Source organism: Grampus griseus (assembly GCF_964374135.1).
Source record: "Grampus griseus genome assembly, chromosome: 20".
Lineage (NCBI taxonomy): Eukaryota > Metazoa > Chordata > Mammalia > Artiodactyla > Delphinidae > Grampus > Grampus griseus.
Genome location: NC_139014.1, coordinates 27,640,207 through 27,658,921, shown reverse-complemented (window position 1 = coordinate 27,658,921; position 18,715 = coordinate 27,640,207). Strand labels below are relative to the sequence as shown.

Sequence of the window (18,715 nt, the reverse complement as noted above, 5' to 3'; positions counted from 1 at the left end):
ATAATTTTAATAATGTCTATTTGGTTTTCCTACCTGTTAAACAGGAATAGCATTGTCACTAGCAAACATGATTACCTACAAACGTTTGTCCATGTGCAGGGGCACTGTTCTACAGATGAGAGACACCAAGAAGCTTAAGCAAGATCTCTATTTCCGGTTGGATGTAAAGGTAAATTAAGTGACAAATAATTCTAATGCAAAAGAGGTATCAAAAATAGGTGTAAATTTTTTTTAAAGGTGTGGGTGCTTAAAATAATTCTAGTAGATTGTAGCTGAGGTACAGCATATCAGTAAGTAGGGAGGGCAGGACAGGGATTAAAAAACCAGAGTTAAGAAATAAAATGTGCCCTGTATTGTACAACACAGAGAATATACCCAGTATTTTTAGTAACTATAAATGGAACATAATCTTCAAAAATTGTGAATCACTGTGTTGTAACATATAATATTGTACATCAACCATACTTCAACGAAAAAAAATTTTTTAGAAAGAAATAACATGTGCCCAGCAGCATGTAGAAATAGTAAATTTTTACCTAAAATGCTCACCTAATTAAAAACTTCCATGCAAAAGAAACAAAAACAAATGGTTACTAAATAAGAGTAAGCAAGTTCATTGTACCAGAAAGTTAAGGACAATGTCAAAGAATAATGGAGATAGCTCAAAAGTACATAGATGTCAAGCTAATAGGCTCCAACTGGTCAAATCTGGGATATTTTGAGTATTAAAATAATTATTGAATGACTATAACTCATTTAATAAAGAATCTATTCAATCAAATGATATATGTAAATAAAAGAAGTAATACAAAGCTTGATGAGGAATGGGATATTTACATAGTTTTAACTGACTTCCCTTAACCCGCTATCCGCCCAGGGCACAGCATAGAGGCAGCAGACTAAAATGTCCTTCTCCCAATCTTCCCCTGAAAGAAGTACATTTGCGTACTTTAAAGACCACTGCCAGCTTCCTATCAGTCTGCATCTAGGTGCTGAGACACATACCACATTAACAAAATGAAATATGATCATCCCAATAGATGCAGAAAAAACATTTGACACAATTCAACATCCATTCATAATAAAAACTCAATAACGTGGGTATAGAGAGAATGTACCTCAACATAATAAAGGCCATATATGACAAGCCCACACCTAACATCATACTCAATGGTGAAAAGCTGAAAGTTTTTGTTTTAAGATGTGGAGCAAGACAAGGGTGCCCATTTGTGATTCTTTTATTAAACACAGTACTGGAAGTACTAGCCAGAGCGCTTAGGCAAGAAAAAAATAAACAAATAAAAGGCATTCAAACTGGAATGGAAGAAATAAAACTGTCTCTATTTGAAGATGACATGATCTTATATATACAAAAACCCTAAACACTACACCAAAAAACTGATAAAACTAATAAACAAATTCAGTAAAACTACAGGATACAAAATCAGTTCTGGTTCTTCACACTAATAACAAACTATCAGAAAGAGAAATTAAGAAAGTAATCCCATTTACAATTGCATCAAAAAGAATAAAATACGTAGGAAAATTTAACCAATGAGGTAAAAGACCTGCACACTGCAAACTATAAGACATTGATGAAACAAACTGAAGACACAAATAAATGAAAAAATAATCCATGCTCATGAATTAGAAGAGTACTGTTAAAATGTCCATACTATCCAAAGCAATCTACAGATCCAATGCAATCTCTATCAAAATTCAAATGGCATTTTTCACAGAACTAGAACAAAAAATCCTAAAATTTGTAGGAACTACCAAAGACCCCAAATAACAAAAGTGATCATGACAAAGAAGAACAAAGTTGGAAGCATCAAGTTTCTTGATTTCAAACTATATTATAAAGCTAAAGTAATAAAAACATCATGGTATTGGAGTAAAAACAGAAGCTAGCAGTACAGCAAAATAAGAAAGTAAAAAAAAGGAGGTATTATTAACAAAGAAAAGACTACAACTATCACTTGTATAGGTATACATTGTTTTAGAGTTCTGACCTAATGTAACAAGAAAAATAAAATTGAAAACAGTCAAAAGTTATCATAATTGTCAGAAAGTATGTTCTACTTATAAAATCCAAGAAAATGGTACAGAAGAAGTATTGGGTCTTACAGTAGAGTCTAGCAAAGCAGGAAGATACAAATTACAAATCTAATACAAAACAATCTATAGTTTATGATACCTCAGCATTAAATAACATTGGATGCAAAAATTCTACATTTAATGATGTGAATTCTAACTGTATTAAAATGTAATTTCAATGCAATCCAAATAAAAAACTTCAAAATATTCTTTATATAACTCAATAGGGTTACTCTAAAATGCATTTCAATGAGAAAATGCCAAAGAATAGCTGGGAAAGTTTTTGAAAATGAACAATAAATCTGCTAAAGTAAGTAAAACAGCATAAAGTTGGTAAAAGGTACTGATTTATTTTTACTTTCTATTTGAGGAATTTTTTTGTTTTTTGGCCACGCTGCACAACTTATGGAATCTTAGTTCCCCAACCAGGGATCGAACCCAATCCCCCCGTGGTGAAAGTGCTGAGTCCTAACTACTGGACCGCCAGGGAATTCCCTAGAAGAATTTCCTGATATACACTAAGTGCAGAGATTGCTTTAATGAACCACCAATATCAGCATCACCCAGCTTTGCATATTGTGTTCAATCTATCTCTTAGTTTGTTTTGTTTTACCAGAATATTCAAAGGCAAACTAGAGATATCATATCATATCGTTTCAACAATAACTACTTCAGCATGACTTCAGGTTATATGCCTAACAGATTAGGGCTTTAAAAAAAAAAGTAACACAATTACAGACCCAGCAAAATAAACTGGTTAAAATCATGTAACTCCCAGTTCAAGGTCAATTTTCTCTGTCTCAAAAATGTCTTTTTTATACCTTGTTTAAATCAGCCTCTAAACAAAGTTCACATATTGAATTTAGTTGGTAAATTGATATGTCTTTTAAGACTCTTGTAATCAATATAACCACATCCCTACTTGTCCTGTATTTGTTCTTTTATCTAACCAACACTCCCTTATGTGTAGATTATTTTAAAGCAAATTCCACACTCTTGTATGAATCACAAAAAAATAAGGATATTAAATTCCTTAATGGTATCTACTAAGCCAAATGTTCAAATCTCACCATTTGTATGAAAAATGTATTTTCATACTTGATTTGTACGAAACAGGGTTCAAACAAGGTCCACACCTTCTACTTAGATATTATTCTCTAAAATTACTTCTAAGCCCTGCCACACAGCCTGGTTTTTGTAATGAACTTCCCACATTTTAGATTTCACTAGTTGCACTCTCATGGTATTTAACTTGTCCCTCTATCTATGTATTTTGTTTAATGTGCTAATTAACAAAATTAATTAGCTGGTTTGCAAGGCAGAAATAGAGACACAGATGTAGAGAATGAACGTATGGACACCAAGGGGAGAAAGTGGGATGGGGTGGTGGTGGGATGAATTGGGAGATTGGGATTGACATATATACACTAATATGTATCAAATAGATAACTAATAAGAACCTGCTGTATAAATAAATAAATAATTTTTTTTTAAGAAGTGCTCATTGTATCTAGTGGCTGAATTAAATTCAGGTTTAATTTCATAGATGATGTCGTATACATCCTAATTACATCATATTGGGAAGCACATGATATAGGTAGGACTGATCCACATTGCTAACATTAAGACTCATTAGCCAAAACCACAGAGATGTTTGTTGCCTAGGTACATTGTTTCATTAGAAATAGCAACACAGTGATTCTTGTATTTCTACGTTTTTTAAAAACTGAGGTACAACTGACAGTGACATTAGTTTCAGGTGCATACCATAATGTATATATTATAAAATGACGAACAAAATAAGTCTAATTTCCAACATCTTTTACTCTGAAATGCTTCAATAAGGAAAAACCTTCCCTCATCAACTACTTGGTCATCTTATTAAACTGATACAAGAAAGGCAGGGTACTTTCTCTTCAATTATCAATTTTTAGAATAATGAGTTTGCAAACAAGCAACATACAGTAATGTCCAATACCTTGTTTTTAAGTATCATTATAAATCATGGGTTTATATATATTAAAGATGTTTCATTCTATTATAGAAAATTTAATGCAAAGTCACGAAAAACAACATTTTAGACTACTGGGAAAGAATGGACTAGTCAATAAATGTTGCTGGGTCAATGAGCTATCTTTCAGAATAAACTATATACAGAAGTGTACTGGTATATGCATACCCACAGGCTCTGTGAAAGAGTATTTGGGATTTAAGGCTATTAAAAAACATCTCAGTATCTACCAAGTGATACTAAGAGTATTAAATACATGTAATACACTCGGCATGGTGCTTAATTCAAATGCTCATTAAATTATATATATGGATGTGTGTGTATGCGTGTGCGTGCGCATGCACGCGCATGCATATGTGAGCAGTGATGTGCTAGTAAATGTTAAAAACTGGCTCCCTAAAGAAAAAACAGCCCTGATTTTTAGTGTTGCTGATTTCCATTGTGTAACCACTCCTAACGTGGATGATTTCAATCTACCAATATAATGTCACTACATCCAGAACTGGGGCTAGATGTGCATAACTGATCCTCACTAGCAACTGTGAGCTGGCTCCAGCATACCACTGAATATTATGCATATAAGTTATATACATTATAAAACTCGATTATTTTCTGGTATATGTGAATATGTATGTATTTACATGTATGTGTGTGTGTATGTATGCATGTATAGAATCAAAATGCCTAGGAGAAGGTCTGGAGAGATGGCTATCATATGGATGACAGCGTTTCCTCTGAGGCTAGAAATGGTATTATGGTAGGGGGAGAAGGATAAATGGAACTTCTGTCTTATCAACATTCATTGAATTGTTTACCTACTGCTTATATATTTACTGGATCAAAATAGGATAAAAACTCTTAATTATTTGACCCAGTCCAAAGAACAATATGAACTCACTAACATTAACGTTAAGCTCCTATATGATACAAATAACCAGCTGGATTAGATGTCATATTACACAAAGAAAACATCTTCTGAAAAATATAAAACTTACTTTGGCTTCAGTTTCTCCCCTGTGAAGAGTATACAGATGATGGACAGCACTTTGTGATGAGGACCAAGGATGAGTCAAAATTTGGAAGACATGGAAGTCATGGCCAAGGGTATCTGTCGTGACTAGAAGCATTCCTAAAGGACACACCAAAAAAGGGTAAAAATATAAACCATTATGTATGTGGATGAAATATTTTCACAAAGCATTAATCATGATTTAAAATATTGCCAAAGGGAAAAAAATGACTAAATATATAAGAAACTTCCCAAAATAAAAAAATTAAAATGCAGGGTCTTTTTCCTACGGGAATACAAAACCTAGCACCACATCAGTATACAAGCATAGTGACATACTACATATCCAGGTTTTGTGATGTTCTCATATAACGGGTAGAGAAAAGTTTAAATGCCTGAATTTACAGAGTTCACAAGCATTTTCAGATAGCAAATCTGATAACAAAGAATGCAAAAGACTTTCCTCCATGGAATTAAACCCACTTCCACTTTTTCCATTTCTCAAAACCTGAATTATAAGTTCCAATTTATCTACTACTACAACTAGTAATATCCTACTCAATTCACCAGTTTAAAACTTGTTTCTACTCTAGCATAATATTTACCTAAATTCCCAAGTGTCTTTCACAAAGCAAATTTTGATGAGATGTCATAGCTAAGAATTCTGTGCCCAACACAAGGTCACAAAAATTTTGTTTTCCTGTCCAATTTCTCAGTTTTGTATTTAACCTTTAGGTCTATCATCCATTTTGCGTTAATTTTTGTATAAAGTGTGAGGTATAAGACAAATTAAATTTTTTGCAAATAATGTCCAATTGTTTCAGCAGGATTACTTGAAGAGACTATTCTTTATCCATTAAATGTTTAATCTACTCTAAATCCACTGTCAACATGCCAAAGATCAACTGGCTATATTTGTGTAGTTCTTTTTCCGGAAGTTCTACTCTGTTGCATTGATTTCTATGTTTATACTTTCATTAATACCACACTTTCTTAATTTACGGTAACTTTGAGGGAAACTTTGAAATCAAGTAAAGCAAGTCCTCGTTTTCTGACCTTTTTCCAGATTGTTTTAGCTATTCCAATTCCTTTGCCTTTCCAAACACCGATTCAGCTTTTTGATATCTACAATGGCGATAATGGACATCTTAACAATATTGATTTTTCTGATATATGAACACCTCATATTTCTCTAATTTTTAAAAAATTTATTTTATTTATTTTTGGCTGTGTTGGGTCTTTGTTGCTGTGCATGGGCTTTCTCTAGTTGTGGCAAGCAGGAGCCACTCTTCGTTGAGGTATGCAGGCTTCTCATTGCAGTGGCTTCTCTTGTTACAGAGCACGGGCTCTAGGCATGTAAGCTTCAGTAGTTGTGGCATGTGGGTTCAGTAGTTGTGGCTCGCAGGCTCTAGAACGCAGGCTCAGTAGTTGTGGTGCACGGGCTTCATTGCTCCATGGCATGTGGGATCTTCCCAGACCAGGACTCGAACCCATGTCCCCTGCATTGGCAGGCGAATTCTTAACCACTGCACCACCAGGGAAGCCCCAGCACCTCATTTTCTTGATATGTGTGTTCTCTGACTTTTTTTTTTCTTGTTCAGCACATTGATTACAAATATATTTTCTTAGAGCTACTATAAATGGTACTCTATTTCAATTATCAATTTTTCCTTGTCAGTATATAGAGATATAATTGACATTTATATATACATGTGTGCATACCTATATAGTCTGCCAATTCTAGAAGTTTTTATGTAGATTACATGGAATTTTCTTTCCAAACATATAGTATGTGAATAGACATAGTTTGATTTTTTTCCTTTCCAAACCGTACTCCTTTTTTTTCTTTTTCTTGACTTACTACATTTGCTGAGGTAAACAGGAATAGTGAGAAGCAATATTCATGCCTTGTTTCATATTTTAGGAGAAAGTATTCAATCTTTAAGTATGATGCCAGCTGTAGATTTTTTGTAAATGCCCTGTATCAACTTAAGGACATTCCTTTCTACTTGTAATTTGTCGAGAGTTTTAAATAATGAACAGATGTCAAATTTTTCTAGTGCTTTTCTGCACCTATGAGATGATTACCTGGTTTTTCTTCTTTGGTCAATTAATATGGTAACTTTTAATAATGAAAAGTTATCAAATGTGGAACAATCTTGCATTCCTGGGATAAACTCCACTTGGTCAAAATCCTTTATTATATGCTGCTGCATTGAATTAGCTAAAATTTTGTTGAAGATTTTCGTGACTGTGTTCCTGAGGGATATTGATTTGTAGTTTTCTTTTCTAATAATGTGTTCGTCTATTTCTGGTATCAGGGTAAAGCTGGTCTTGTTGCAGAATGTTCCTTTTATTTTCTAGAAGAAATACTTAAATAAATTTCCAGTGGAATTTGCCAGTAAAACTATTTGGGCCTTTGTGTGTGTGTGTGAAGATTTTTAGATATTTATAATAATTTAATTTCTCTTTAATTTAAATTTTGTTAATTTAAAATGTAAAATGTAATTTTTCTTCTTGGAGGAATTACTCTCTATAACTCAAGGATACCGTCTGTAAGGTCTTTAGCACACTTTTTCATTCACGATAACCGAAAATTTGTGTCCTTTCTCTTCTTTTCTTGACAGTCTAGCTAGATCTTTTCAAGGAAACCATTTTGGTGTCATTGGTTTTCTCTTTTCCATTTCACTGATTTCTCTTATCTTCCTCCTTTTGCTATAAAGAGCTTCTACTACTATATCCTTCATTTTACTTGCTTTAGTTATATTTCCTCTTTCTTTTTTCAAGTTTCTTAAGGTTGAAGCTTAGATTACTGTGTCAGGAAGATATGTTTTTTAGTTTCCAAATGTTTGGGTATCTTCCAGGTATCATTCATATATTGATTTCTAGTTTAATTCCATTACGACAAGAAATTAGTTTTATGTCTCAGAATGATATATCTTGGTAACTGTTCAATGTACACTTGAACACCTGGTGTGTCTTATCAGTGTCAATTTAATTTAATTGACAGTGTTATTTGGATCTTCAACATCCTTACTTATTGATTGCCTGCTTTCGTGTTCTATTACTGCGTAGAAGTCAACATCTCCAAGCATAATCATAAATATGCTTTTTTCCCAGTTATATAAGCTCCCTAAATACCAGACCTTTTTTTTTTTAATATAAATTTACTTATTTATTTATTTATGGCTGTGTTGGGTCTTTGTTGCTGAGCGCAGGCTTTCTCTAGTTGCAGTGAGCGGGGGCTACTCGTGGTTGTGGTGCGTGGGCTTCTCATCGTGGTGGCTTCTCTTGTTGTGGAGCACTAGGCTCTAGGCATGCAGGCTTCAGTAGTTGTGGCACGTGGGCTCAGTAGTTGTGGTTCGTGGGCTCTAGAGCACAGGCTCAGTAGTTGTGGCGCACAGGCTTAGTTGCTCCGCGGCACGTGGGATCTTCCCGGACCAGGGCTCAAACTTGTGTCCCCTGCATTGGCAGGCAGATTCTTAACCACTGTGCCACCAGGGAAGCCCCAGACCTACTTTTTTTTAAGTCCATACACACTTAGGATTATTATGAGTTCTTGGTGAATTACCTCTTTTATCATAATGTCCCATTTTAACCCTAATATTTCCCTTGTTCCGAAGTAAACTTTTTCTGATATTGGTATCACCACTTCTGTTTTGCTTTGATTGGTATATGCATGGTATACACTTTTTTATTATTTTGCTTTCACAATCAATATATTATAAAATGACTGTGTTTTGGACAATCATCGGGATCTAGTTCTGGGGTTTTTTATTACAATCTCAGACTTTTAATTGCTGTTTGTACATCATTCACATTTAGTGTGACTTATGGGTAGGGTTGAATTTACATCTATCATTTTGTTATTTTTTTATTGTACCCTTTTTTCTGATTATACCCTTGGGTTTTTTTCCTTTTTTTAAAATTTTTATTTTATATTGGAGTACTGTTGATTCACAATGTTGTGTTAGTTTCAGGTGTACAGCAAAGTCATTCAGTTATACCTATACATGTATCTATTCTTTTTCAAGTTATTTTCCCATTTAAGTTATTACTGAATATCTAGCAGAGTTCCCTGTGCAATATATAGGTCCTTGTTGGTTATATATTTTAAGTTGTACCCTTGTTTTTGATTTTTGTTTATTTATCTGCTCTTGCTTCCTTCCCATTTTTGGATAATTTCACTGTTTTTCATATCCAATTTTAATTTGTCTATTGGTTTTTACTAGTTGTTCCAGAGATTATAATACACATATTTAAATTTGTGTGTGTTTGTTAATATTTTGTCCAGAATTTTTATTTGTTTTCTGTGGGAAACAGAAGCAGAATCATATTTTTTAATTCCTAAAACTTTTCTTTGCTGAAAGAAAAGATTATGAAAGAATATTAAGCACCTGTGGAAAGATAAAATAGGCATTTATATGGGAAGATGAAGTATATTTGAGTTTGCTATTTATTGGCTAATATAAGGTATAGCTCTAGTCATTACATTAGATTAAAACATAGCAATATTAGATGACAGTGTCTTGGCTATTTCCAAGAGAATACATTTGAGATGATGAAAGTGTCATTTATTGAGATCTACTTCAAATCTCTAACATTTTATATAACACTGCCACCCACTCTATGCCTAGCTATCATCATGAGGTCACTGACATACTTAATATTCTTTCCATATTGTTGTTGTTATTCAAACAATAAATTTCTAAGATGGGACATGTTCTTTCTTGTGGACAGTATTTGACTCCTACTTTTTGCTTAGTTATGGTAAGTTTGTATTATCACAATTCTACTTCTATGTTCCAATTCCACATTCCCACAAAATTATTTTCTGCATATGACAAACAATTCAGTGGAAACATTCTAACAGCAAATGTGATGAACTTATATTTATATATTACTCATCTACTGAACATAAACTTCACTTGGTTTCTTTTATTAGCATATCAATATTTTACTCATAATTAGCATTCAAATAGTAGTCCTTATTAAGCAAATCAAAACTATTATTGTTTTGCATATGAAAAATAATCACAGATGGAAACTTTTCAACGTACTCCTAGTTTTTCAAATTGACATCAATATCTGTTTGGTTTCTAATTGCAAAACAAACTGAAATTTTTAGAGAATTAGTCCTTTGAAAATTTATCCTTATTATTGTCTGTGTATCCTGTCTCAAAAGTTTTCTTTTTCCACTTCTCCATGCAAATGTGGCTTCTATAATCCAACAATGAGCTCACTTTTTTGACAAAACTTTAAAACAATTTTTTTTTAATTTTTAAAAAGTAGAGAGAAGTATAGTACTATACCAATAACATGCTTTCTTTTAATTTATAATTTCCTCTTTTGCACATCTGCTGGGAGAAATGACAAGCTCCTTTTTTCTAGAAAACAAGTTAAAAAGCAGATATACATAAAAGGAAAGACTTGTACAGAGTAGACTGTGGCTTGAGAACTATTTATGCAGCATCAGAAGACTAAACCAGACTCTAGCCTGGCCATAAACTAAACCCACGCCCCAGATGAGGTGCCAAGCCACAAAAAGCATTTGCGTCATCTGGGAATACAAGGAAAAGAAGGACTTCTAATTATAGGGCCTGGAAGCGGAAGCCTAGAGTGATTAGCTGTTTAGGCGCTGCTGTATGTTTATCTGGAAGCTTCCTCTCCTTCACTCTCAGCCTTAAGTTTGATAGATGAGCGTTAGCATTAGAGGGTGGGGACTAAAGCTGCTGATGGTACATGGTGTTCTCCAAAATCTGAGGTAGCTGGAGACTGAACATTAAGGCTTTTGCGGCCTCATAAGAACATAAGTCTTTTCAACTGGGCGTCAGCTGGTTAACCCAAAAGGCAAAATTAAAGAGTAGCAAACCTTGACTGGGCATATGCTATAAAATCTTGGAAACATGAGTAGGGAAGCCTTTTTTGCTATATACTATTTATAACACCTACCTAATTGTACGGTTCTTTATGAAATACACACATATGAACTGGAAGACAAATTACCAGCTATTCACACTCTCTCCAAAAAGAGACATATGCTGGGTCATATAGAAATCTTTACAGGAATTCAGATTATTATCACTCATAAAATAATTGTATGTTTTGGTATTAACTCTTGTGAATTTAATACTTCCCCTTCAATATTTATACAGATGGAAACTTAAAAATTATTAAAGTTTGTAATCTTTAAATGTCCTAACATCTTCATTTAAACAATTATTTTCTTCCTTTCATTTTGCATCATGAAATTGTTAAGCTTCTAAAGACATCTTTGGCCATATCCAATAGGTAAATATTCTAGTATTCATTACTTTCAACAGTTTATTCATCCAACAGACATAGAGGAAAAGTGGTAAATGTCTATGTATATCCTTATTGTTCCAAGTGGCTGGATATATTTCTTGTCACAAGCCAGAATACTTTTTAAACTGTATTAACCTTTATTAATGTGTAATTTATATAAAACACACTCATTTAAAGTGTACAGTCTGATGACTATGACAAGTATGTATACCTCTGCAGCTACTACCATAATCAAGATAGAGAACATGTGAAAAAATTCCCTTGTGTCCACTTGCAGTCCATCCCCTCCCCATTGCCTGGCCCCAGGCTACCACTGATTGGCTTTCTGTCATTATGAATTAATATTGCCTACTTGAGCATTTCATGTAATGGAATCATGTAATATTTTGCTACACCTATTCACTACAGGTAAGAGTAGTCCGTGCACTTATTTATATTATTGAGTAGTGTTCCATTATATGGATATATGACAATTATATATCCATTAAGCAGTTGATTCTTGGTTTTGGCTGTTGTGGAGATTCAAGTACAAGTCTCTCTGTGGACATATGTTTTCATTTCTATTAGGTGAATATTTAGGAGGGGAATTGCTGGGTCATATGTACACTTAACTGTATAAGAAACTGGGGAAACGTTTTTCCAAAGCGGCTGTATCATCTTACCTTCCCATGAACTCCATAATTTTGCAACATTTGGTATTGCCACTCTTTTTAAATTTAATCACTTCAGTGAGCACTTGGTGGTTTCTTGTGGTTTACATATGCCATGTTCCTTGGTGATCAGTGATGTTGGGGTGCTAAGTGGCTATTTACATATTTTCTTTTGTGACATGATTGTTCAAATCTTTTGCCCATTTTAAACTGTTTGGTCTTTATTTTATATACATTTAAAGTATATTTATATTACATTATAAAATACACATAAACTTATATATGTGTATATTTATCTCAAATATTTTCTCCCAGTTTATGGCACCCCACTTCATTTGCTTAACCGTATGTATCCCAAAAGGTTTAATGAAGACCAATCTGACGGTTTGTTTTTTTGGTGTCCTATCTAAGAAACATTCCCCTATCCCTCCTGGCACAATAATATAATCCTTCTGTTTTCTTTTTGAAGGTTTATAGTTTCAGGTTTTAAATTAAGTCTATGATTGATTTTGAGTTAAATTTTTGTGTATGGTGTTAAAGAAAAGTTTATTTTTTCCCAAATGGATATGCCAGGTGCTCTAGCACCATTTGTTGAGAAAACTATGCTATCCCTAACAAATTACGTGACACTTTGGTCTAAAATCAAGTGACCATAAGTGTTTGATCAATTCCTGGATTCTATTCCATCCATCTATGACTATATTTACCCCAAACCATCTTTTCTACATTACTGTAGATTTATCAAGTAAATGAGAAATTTAGGTAGTTTCAGTTTTTAAAATTTACTCATCTTTTTCAAGATTGATTTGACTATTTTAGATCCTCTGAGTCTCCATATTATTTTAGAATAAGCTTCCGTTGATTATTTTTGGTTTAAACATTCGCTTTTAATAAAGCTAACTATTAGTGAACAATATTAACACAAAACACTCACAGGATATCAAAGCACAACAGTGATAAAACATTTTTATGTAAACATGGTTTTCTACCATAATTGAATTAATGAGTTTTCTCACCATATAATTAATTGTAACATCACAACACAGAAGGTCACTAGGATGGCAAAAATGTAAAATTTTTAGATAAAGCAGTTACCTTGGGAACATTCTTACGTACCAACACAATGCTACCATCCTCAAAGAAAAATTATATACACAGATACAGATAAACGCACACGCACACACACACACAGCAATACTAAATTAATGTCACAGACAATCATTGCTACAAGTTCATAATAAAATACGTTGCGAATTGAGGTTAATAGGATTTTGGTAGACAGATCAGTCTGCTTAGAAGATATATTTTATGTATTAAGCCTGTAAGATGTAAATTGAAAGGTAAATTTGGAAATTTAGGAATTTCCAAAGAAATGCCATTTGATGTACTTCACAGATGTATGAAACAGAACTTTAAAATTTTCTGGTTGGCGTTTATGTGTGTCTGTGTGTGTGTGTAGATATATATATAGTTAGAAAATCACCAAGCTATACACTTAAGATTTGTACAATCTGTACCATATAACTACAGTTCAATAAAAATGAAGACGAACCAAAACAATAACAAGGGTGAGGAAACAAGATAACATTGATGATTTTATCTACAGTGAAAGAAGAGAGGAAAAAGATAAAGATGCTAAAGAGAGAAGTTAGAGAGTTAAAACACTAGCCCTATGGGGGAAAAAAAAAACACCAAAAAATAAAGAAAGAACATAGCAGTCATAGAGAGATGTATAAGAAATACAGATACATAGTGAGGAGTCAAGAAAGAGGTCTACAAGTCTCAGATGTTCAGCGTGGCCAAATGAGTGGTCAAAGCACCATTATTCATGAATTCCACTGTGTATATATGAAAATATAACAGATTTCATTCAGGGTTCTAACAGGGGAGATCAGAAACGATGTAACACATAATGATTAGATGGAAGATAAAATTTGGTCATCACTTAACACTTTTATTTTGGGTATATTTGCAAACATAGCAAATATTAGAAAACAGGTCTATATCTATATAGCCAAATACAATGGCTTCTTAGCCCATCAAAAAGATATGACTTAAAAAAAAAAAAAGATACGACTTGAAAAAAAGAGAGACCAATAACAAGAACAATCAAAAACCTCCCATGAAATAATGGAGGTATGGGGTTGGGGGGAGTGAATTTAGTTCATTTTTAATTAAATAATAATTTTATTTTTTCTATGCTATTGGTAAGACTTTGTTAAGATTACATTTATTAATTTTGAATAGACTGCTGCTTTCACATTTTCCTTCTCTTCCTCCATTCCTGCACCCACTCCCATCCTTTCCCACAATAGGCACCCACCATACTGAATTTAATATATGTCCTTTGAAATATGCTTATCCTTGAAAAATACTTAAACTGTTTTAAGAGTACTGTTCAAAATGTTGAATAAAAAAATATTTAATATATGGCAAGAATATAGACCAATCTGAAAGAGGAAACTGAAACAAGCCTGAAGCTAGGGGAGGGCCAGAGCATTCTAGAAGAGTGGAAAGGAGAAGGGACAACAATATTCAAGTACTTTAGTGTTTTAAAGTTGTCCTTTAAAAAGTTTAATTCAACCTTGGCTACTTTGCCTGTATGTACTTGGTTATAGATATCCTTCTTTACCTTCTTCAAAATTTAATACTGGGTCTATATTGTTGTTGTAGCTATAGTGTTACAGGCATATATATTTACTTCATGTTTTTACACAGTATGCCACTGTATGCATTCACATCTTTCATTAGTTCATTCAGTATTAATTGAGCATCTTTGCTGTGGCAGTGGTGGCAGTGAAGGAGCAGGGCCCCTCCTTACTAATGGACATGCAGGATTCCAAAGCTGGATTAGCACTTTCGTGGGCTCTGGACAATTTTGCCTTCGTTGACCCCCCCAACTCCTCCAGGAAAAAAATATTTTATGACTACTGTTGTTGGTTTTAAACGTGTATTAAGGCATTCTATCAACCTAAAAGTTTATATATATATATATATATATATATATATATATATACACACACACACATTTTTTTTTACATTTAAAAGGAATGAAACGTTTTGGTGGGACCCTAAAATTATTGTGGGCCCTAGGCATGGTGCCTACTGTACTTTATGGCACATCAAACCTGAAAAGTTTGACTCTCATACAAGCCTAGCACCACAATGAACAGAGCGAAGACAACAAATTCTCCAAGGAGCAATCCATTACATGAGTAAAAGACATCACTTCACAAGATGAAAAAACAGGAGAGTAACTACAGACCTCTAATGGAAACATCCCCTTGTTGGTGGGGGGGAGGGGTTGGCAATAAACTCTTCAAGCTGCTTTTGCATTGTTAATGATATAGTATGACTGACTAACAGTAATAAACCAAAGCTGTCACATGAGAGGAAAAATCTAAAGCCACATAATTCTATAAATCTACAAGGCATACACGTTAACAAAAAATCAAGACAAGGTATTTTTCTGACAACTTGCTATGATCAATGGGGAAAACTGTGCAAAAAAGAAAAATCCAACTTTTAAAATGATTAACCCAAGACCACCATCACCTTTCGATATATAGCATTTAAGTAACCAGAAAAATTTCAAGTCTGTTAAAGATGCAGTCAAGCATCCAAAGGGGTACATGTTTAATCTACTTTACTAGAGACCCAATGTTCATTTTCCTCTTATTAATGGATGGAAAAGCAATTTCCCTGCCAAGGAAGGGTAATTATTTTAAATGTAGCTGTGGGGGCTTCCCTGGTGGCGCAGTGGTTGAGAGTCCGCCTGCCGATGCAGGGGACACGGGTTTGTGCCCCAGTCTGGGAAGATCCCACATGCCGCGGAGCGGCTGGGCCCGTGAGCCGTGGCCGCTGGGCCTGCGCGTCCGGAGCCTGTGCTCCGCAACGGGAGAGGCCACAACAGTGAGAGGCCCACGTACCACAAAAACAAAATAAAATAAATAAAATAAAATAAAATAAAATAAAATGTAGATGTGTTGCCCTTCACAGCTCTAGGCTACTACTCAGTTGGCAGAAGTAACGCCTCTGGAAGGCAGATCAATTATTTGCCGAAGTAAAGACAACAGGTCTGTTTGAGAAACGTCAGGCTGACTGCAAGGAGTTGACAATTTCTTCCTTACATCTCTAATTTCCAATTTAATTAATAAAGAAATACATATCTTCTTTGGTGTCAAATGCCATACAATTAATAATATGCCAATCTAGCGTACCAAGTCACACAAATGTGATGTAGTTTCCGCAAGATATTTTAAATTTAATTTCAATATTAATTACATGTGATATGCATCTGCATTTAATATAACTGGCATCATGGAATAATCCCACAGTTGAGGGAGGGAGACAATTCTTGATCAAATCACAAATTGGAAGTTGGTTTTATTCAACAAATGACTAATTACATTAAATTAATGCCTTATCTCTGCCCTGCCAGAGTTTTCCCATAATTACTATGATAGAAAAAGACAATTAATTAATATAATTATTCAATGTGCACTTACTCACTATCAACTATGTGAAAATTACCAGGCTAATAATACCTGGGGATGAAATAAAAGTTTACCTCTAACAGAAAACATGTTGAAAGGATACTCTTGATGGATATAAATAAAAACTAGGATGAGGGAGGTTAATAATAATGAAAACAACAACTGAGACTTCAATAAATGTCTCAGTATATTTTAAGTATTGTTTAAGATGCCAGTATAGCCCTCATTTTACTGATGAGGAAACGGAAGTACTGTGAGTGATCCACGCAGATTAAGTAGCTTGCCTTATTAAGTAGCAGGATGAAGGGGTGACATGATATTTTACATAGGGTCAGGTAAGTCTTCCCAAAATGATACGTAAGATGGGATTCAACAGATAAATAAGAGCCAGGGAAAAGAAGCTTCCAGGCAGAGGTAAAATGATGTAACATGTTTAAGGAGCTGAAAAATAACTAGAATGGCCAAATATGGGAAGAAAAATGTTGATCAGGTTGAAGCAGTAAACTTGTACCAGGCTGTAATACTTTTCGACAATACACTCAATAATAAGGAAGTTGCTGAAAGACAGAAGTATCATTAACATTTAACATTTCTTACAAAATATGTGAATATCTTAAAATGGAAGTAAACATGGAGCATGATACAACAATCACAGTTGAACAGAATAACCTAGAATTGGGCTGTGATCAAACAAGACTTTCTAAAAACAAGAATAACTGAACGATTCTCATACATACTGTTATAGACTAAATGTCTGTACAGCCCCAAAATTCCTATATTGAAATGCTAAAAACCCAGTGTGGCTATATGTGGAATGGGGGGTGTGGGGGGGTGGTCTCTTTGGAAGTAACTAAGTTTAAATGAGGTCATAAGGGTGAGGCCCTGATCTGATAGTATTAGTATCCTGGTAAGAAGAGACACCACAGAGATCGCACTCTCTCTCTCTCTCTCTCTCTCTCTCTCTTTCTGTCTGTCTGTCTCTCTCCCTGCTCCCTTGTACCAAGGAAAGGCCATGTGATGACACATCGAGAAGGTGGCTATTTCTTAGCCAGGAAGAAACACCTCAGTAGAAACCATCAGCTGGAAACTTGATCTTGGACTTCCTGCCTCAATCACTGTGGGAAAAGAAATTTCTGTTGTTTAAGCCACCGAGCCTATGGTATTGCATTCTGGCAGCCTGAGATGACTAATACATGTACACAGGTTATTGTCTAAACCTAGTATCATAGAGAACATTTTACATGTCAAATGACCAGTGAGCAGGATTTGGGGATGGATTTATAAAATCAAAAGAGGCTATTGTTCTTGCTCTATAACAAACCGATGAAGAACATAATAAAGTTGTAAAAAATACTATTTGAAAGTTCAATAAGTAAAACTAGCTGCTCTCACCTTGAGCAGAACAGCAGGAGGAAGAGGGGTCCAAGATAGGTGAGGATAAGGAGAACTCAGCAACCTTTTGAAAAATTTTCAAGGGCTCAATTTGAGCTGACACGACAGATTAGAATACCACCCCCACAAAAGTACAACTCTGTACCCAACTAATCGAGAGGATTAAGATTAATAATGTCAAAAGCTGTGAATAAAGAAAGAGTGCTGACAGTTGCTGAAAGAAAAAATAACCACTGAACTAAACTATCATATCTAGTTGACATATTCCTCAAAATTATGAGCAAAATACAGATACTTTCAATCAAAAAAATGCTTTAAAAAAGTAATCTTTATCAGAGAAAGCAGAAATAGCCAACAGTAGTATGTTATTGAGGAAAGTACAAAAGCAATTCAATGGGCTTCCCTGGTGGCGCAGTGGTTGAGAGTCCGCCTGCCGATGTGGGGGACACGAGTTCGTGCCCCGGTCTGGGAAGATCCCACATGCCATGGAGCGGCTGGGCCCGTGAGCCATGGCCGCTGAGCCTGCGCGTTCGGAGCCTGTGCTCCGCAACAGGAGAGGCCACAACAGTGAGAGGCCTGCGTACCGCAAAAAAAAAAAAAAAAAAAAGGGAAAAAAGAAAAAAGCAATTCAATGGAGGAAGGATAGTATCTTGAAAAAATTATGAAGTAGCAAAGAATAGGGGAAAATCATGACCTAAACCTGGTCATAAACCTAAAATAACACAAAGGGGATCATAAATTTAAATATAAATAC

General features: G+C 34.4%; 1 protein-coding gene across 5 annotated transcripts in view; it reads right to left on the bottom strand.

Annotated features, from left to right (window-relative positions):
• The window catches only part of BCAS3 (BCAS3 microtubule associated cell migration factor), a 572,645-nt gene that overhangs the window by 375,409 nt on the left and 178,521 nt on the right, over positions 1–18,715 (bottom strand). For all 5 annotated transcript variants that reach the window (XM_082679094.1, XM_082679096.1, XM_082679097.1 and 2 more), the window contains exon 14: positions 5,104–5,237. In XM_082679094.1, the coding sequence (XP_082535220.1) occupies positions 5,104–5,237 (134 nt within the window). The remainder of the gene's footprint in view (positions 1–5,103; positions 5,238–18,715) is intronic.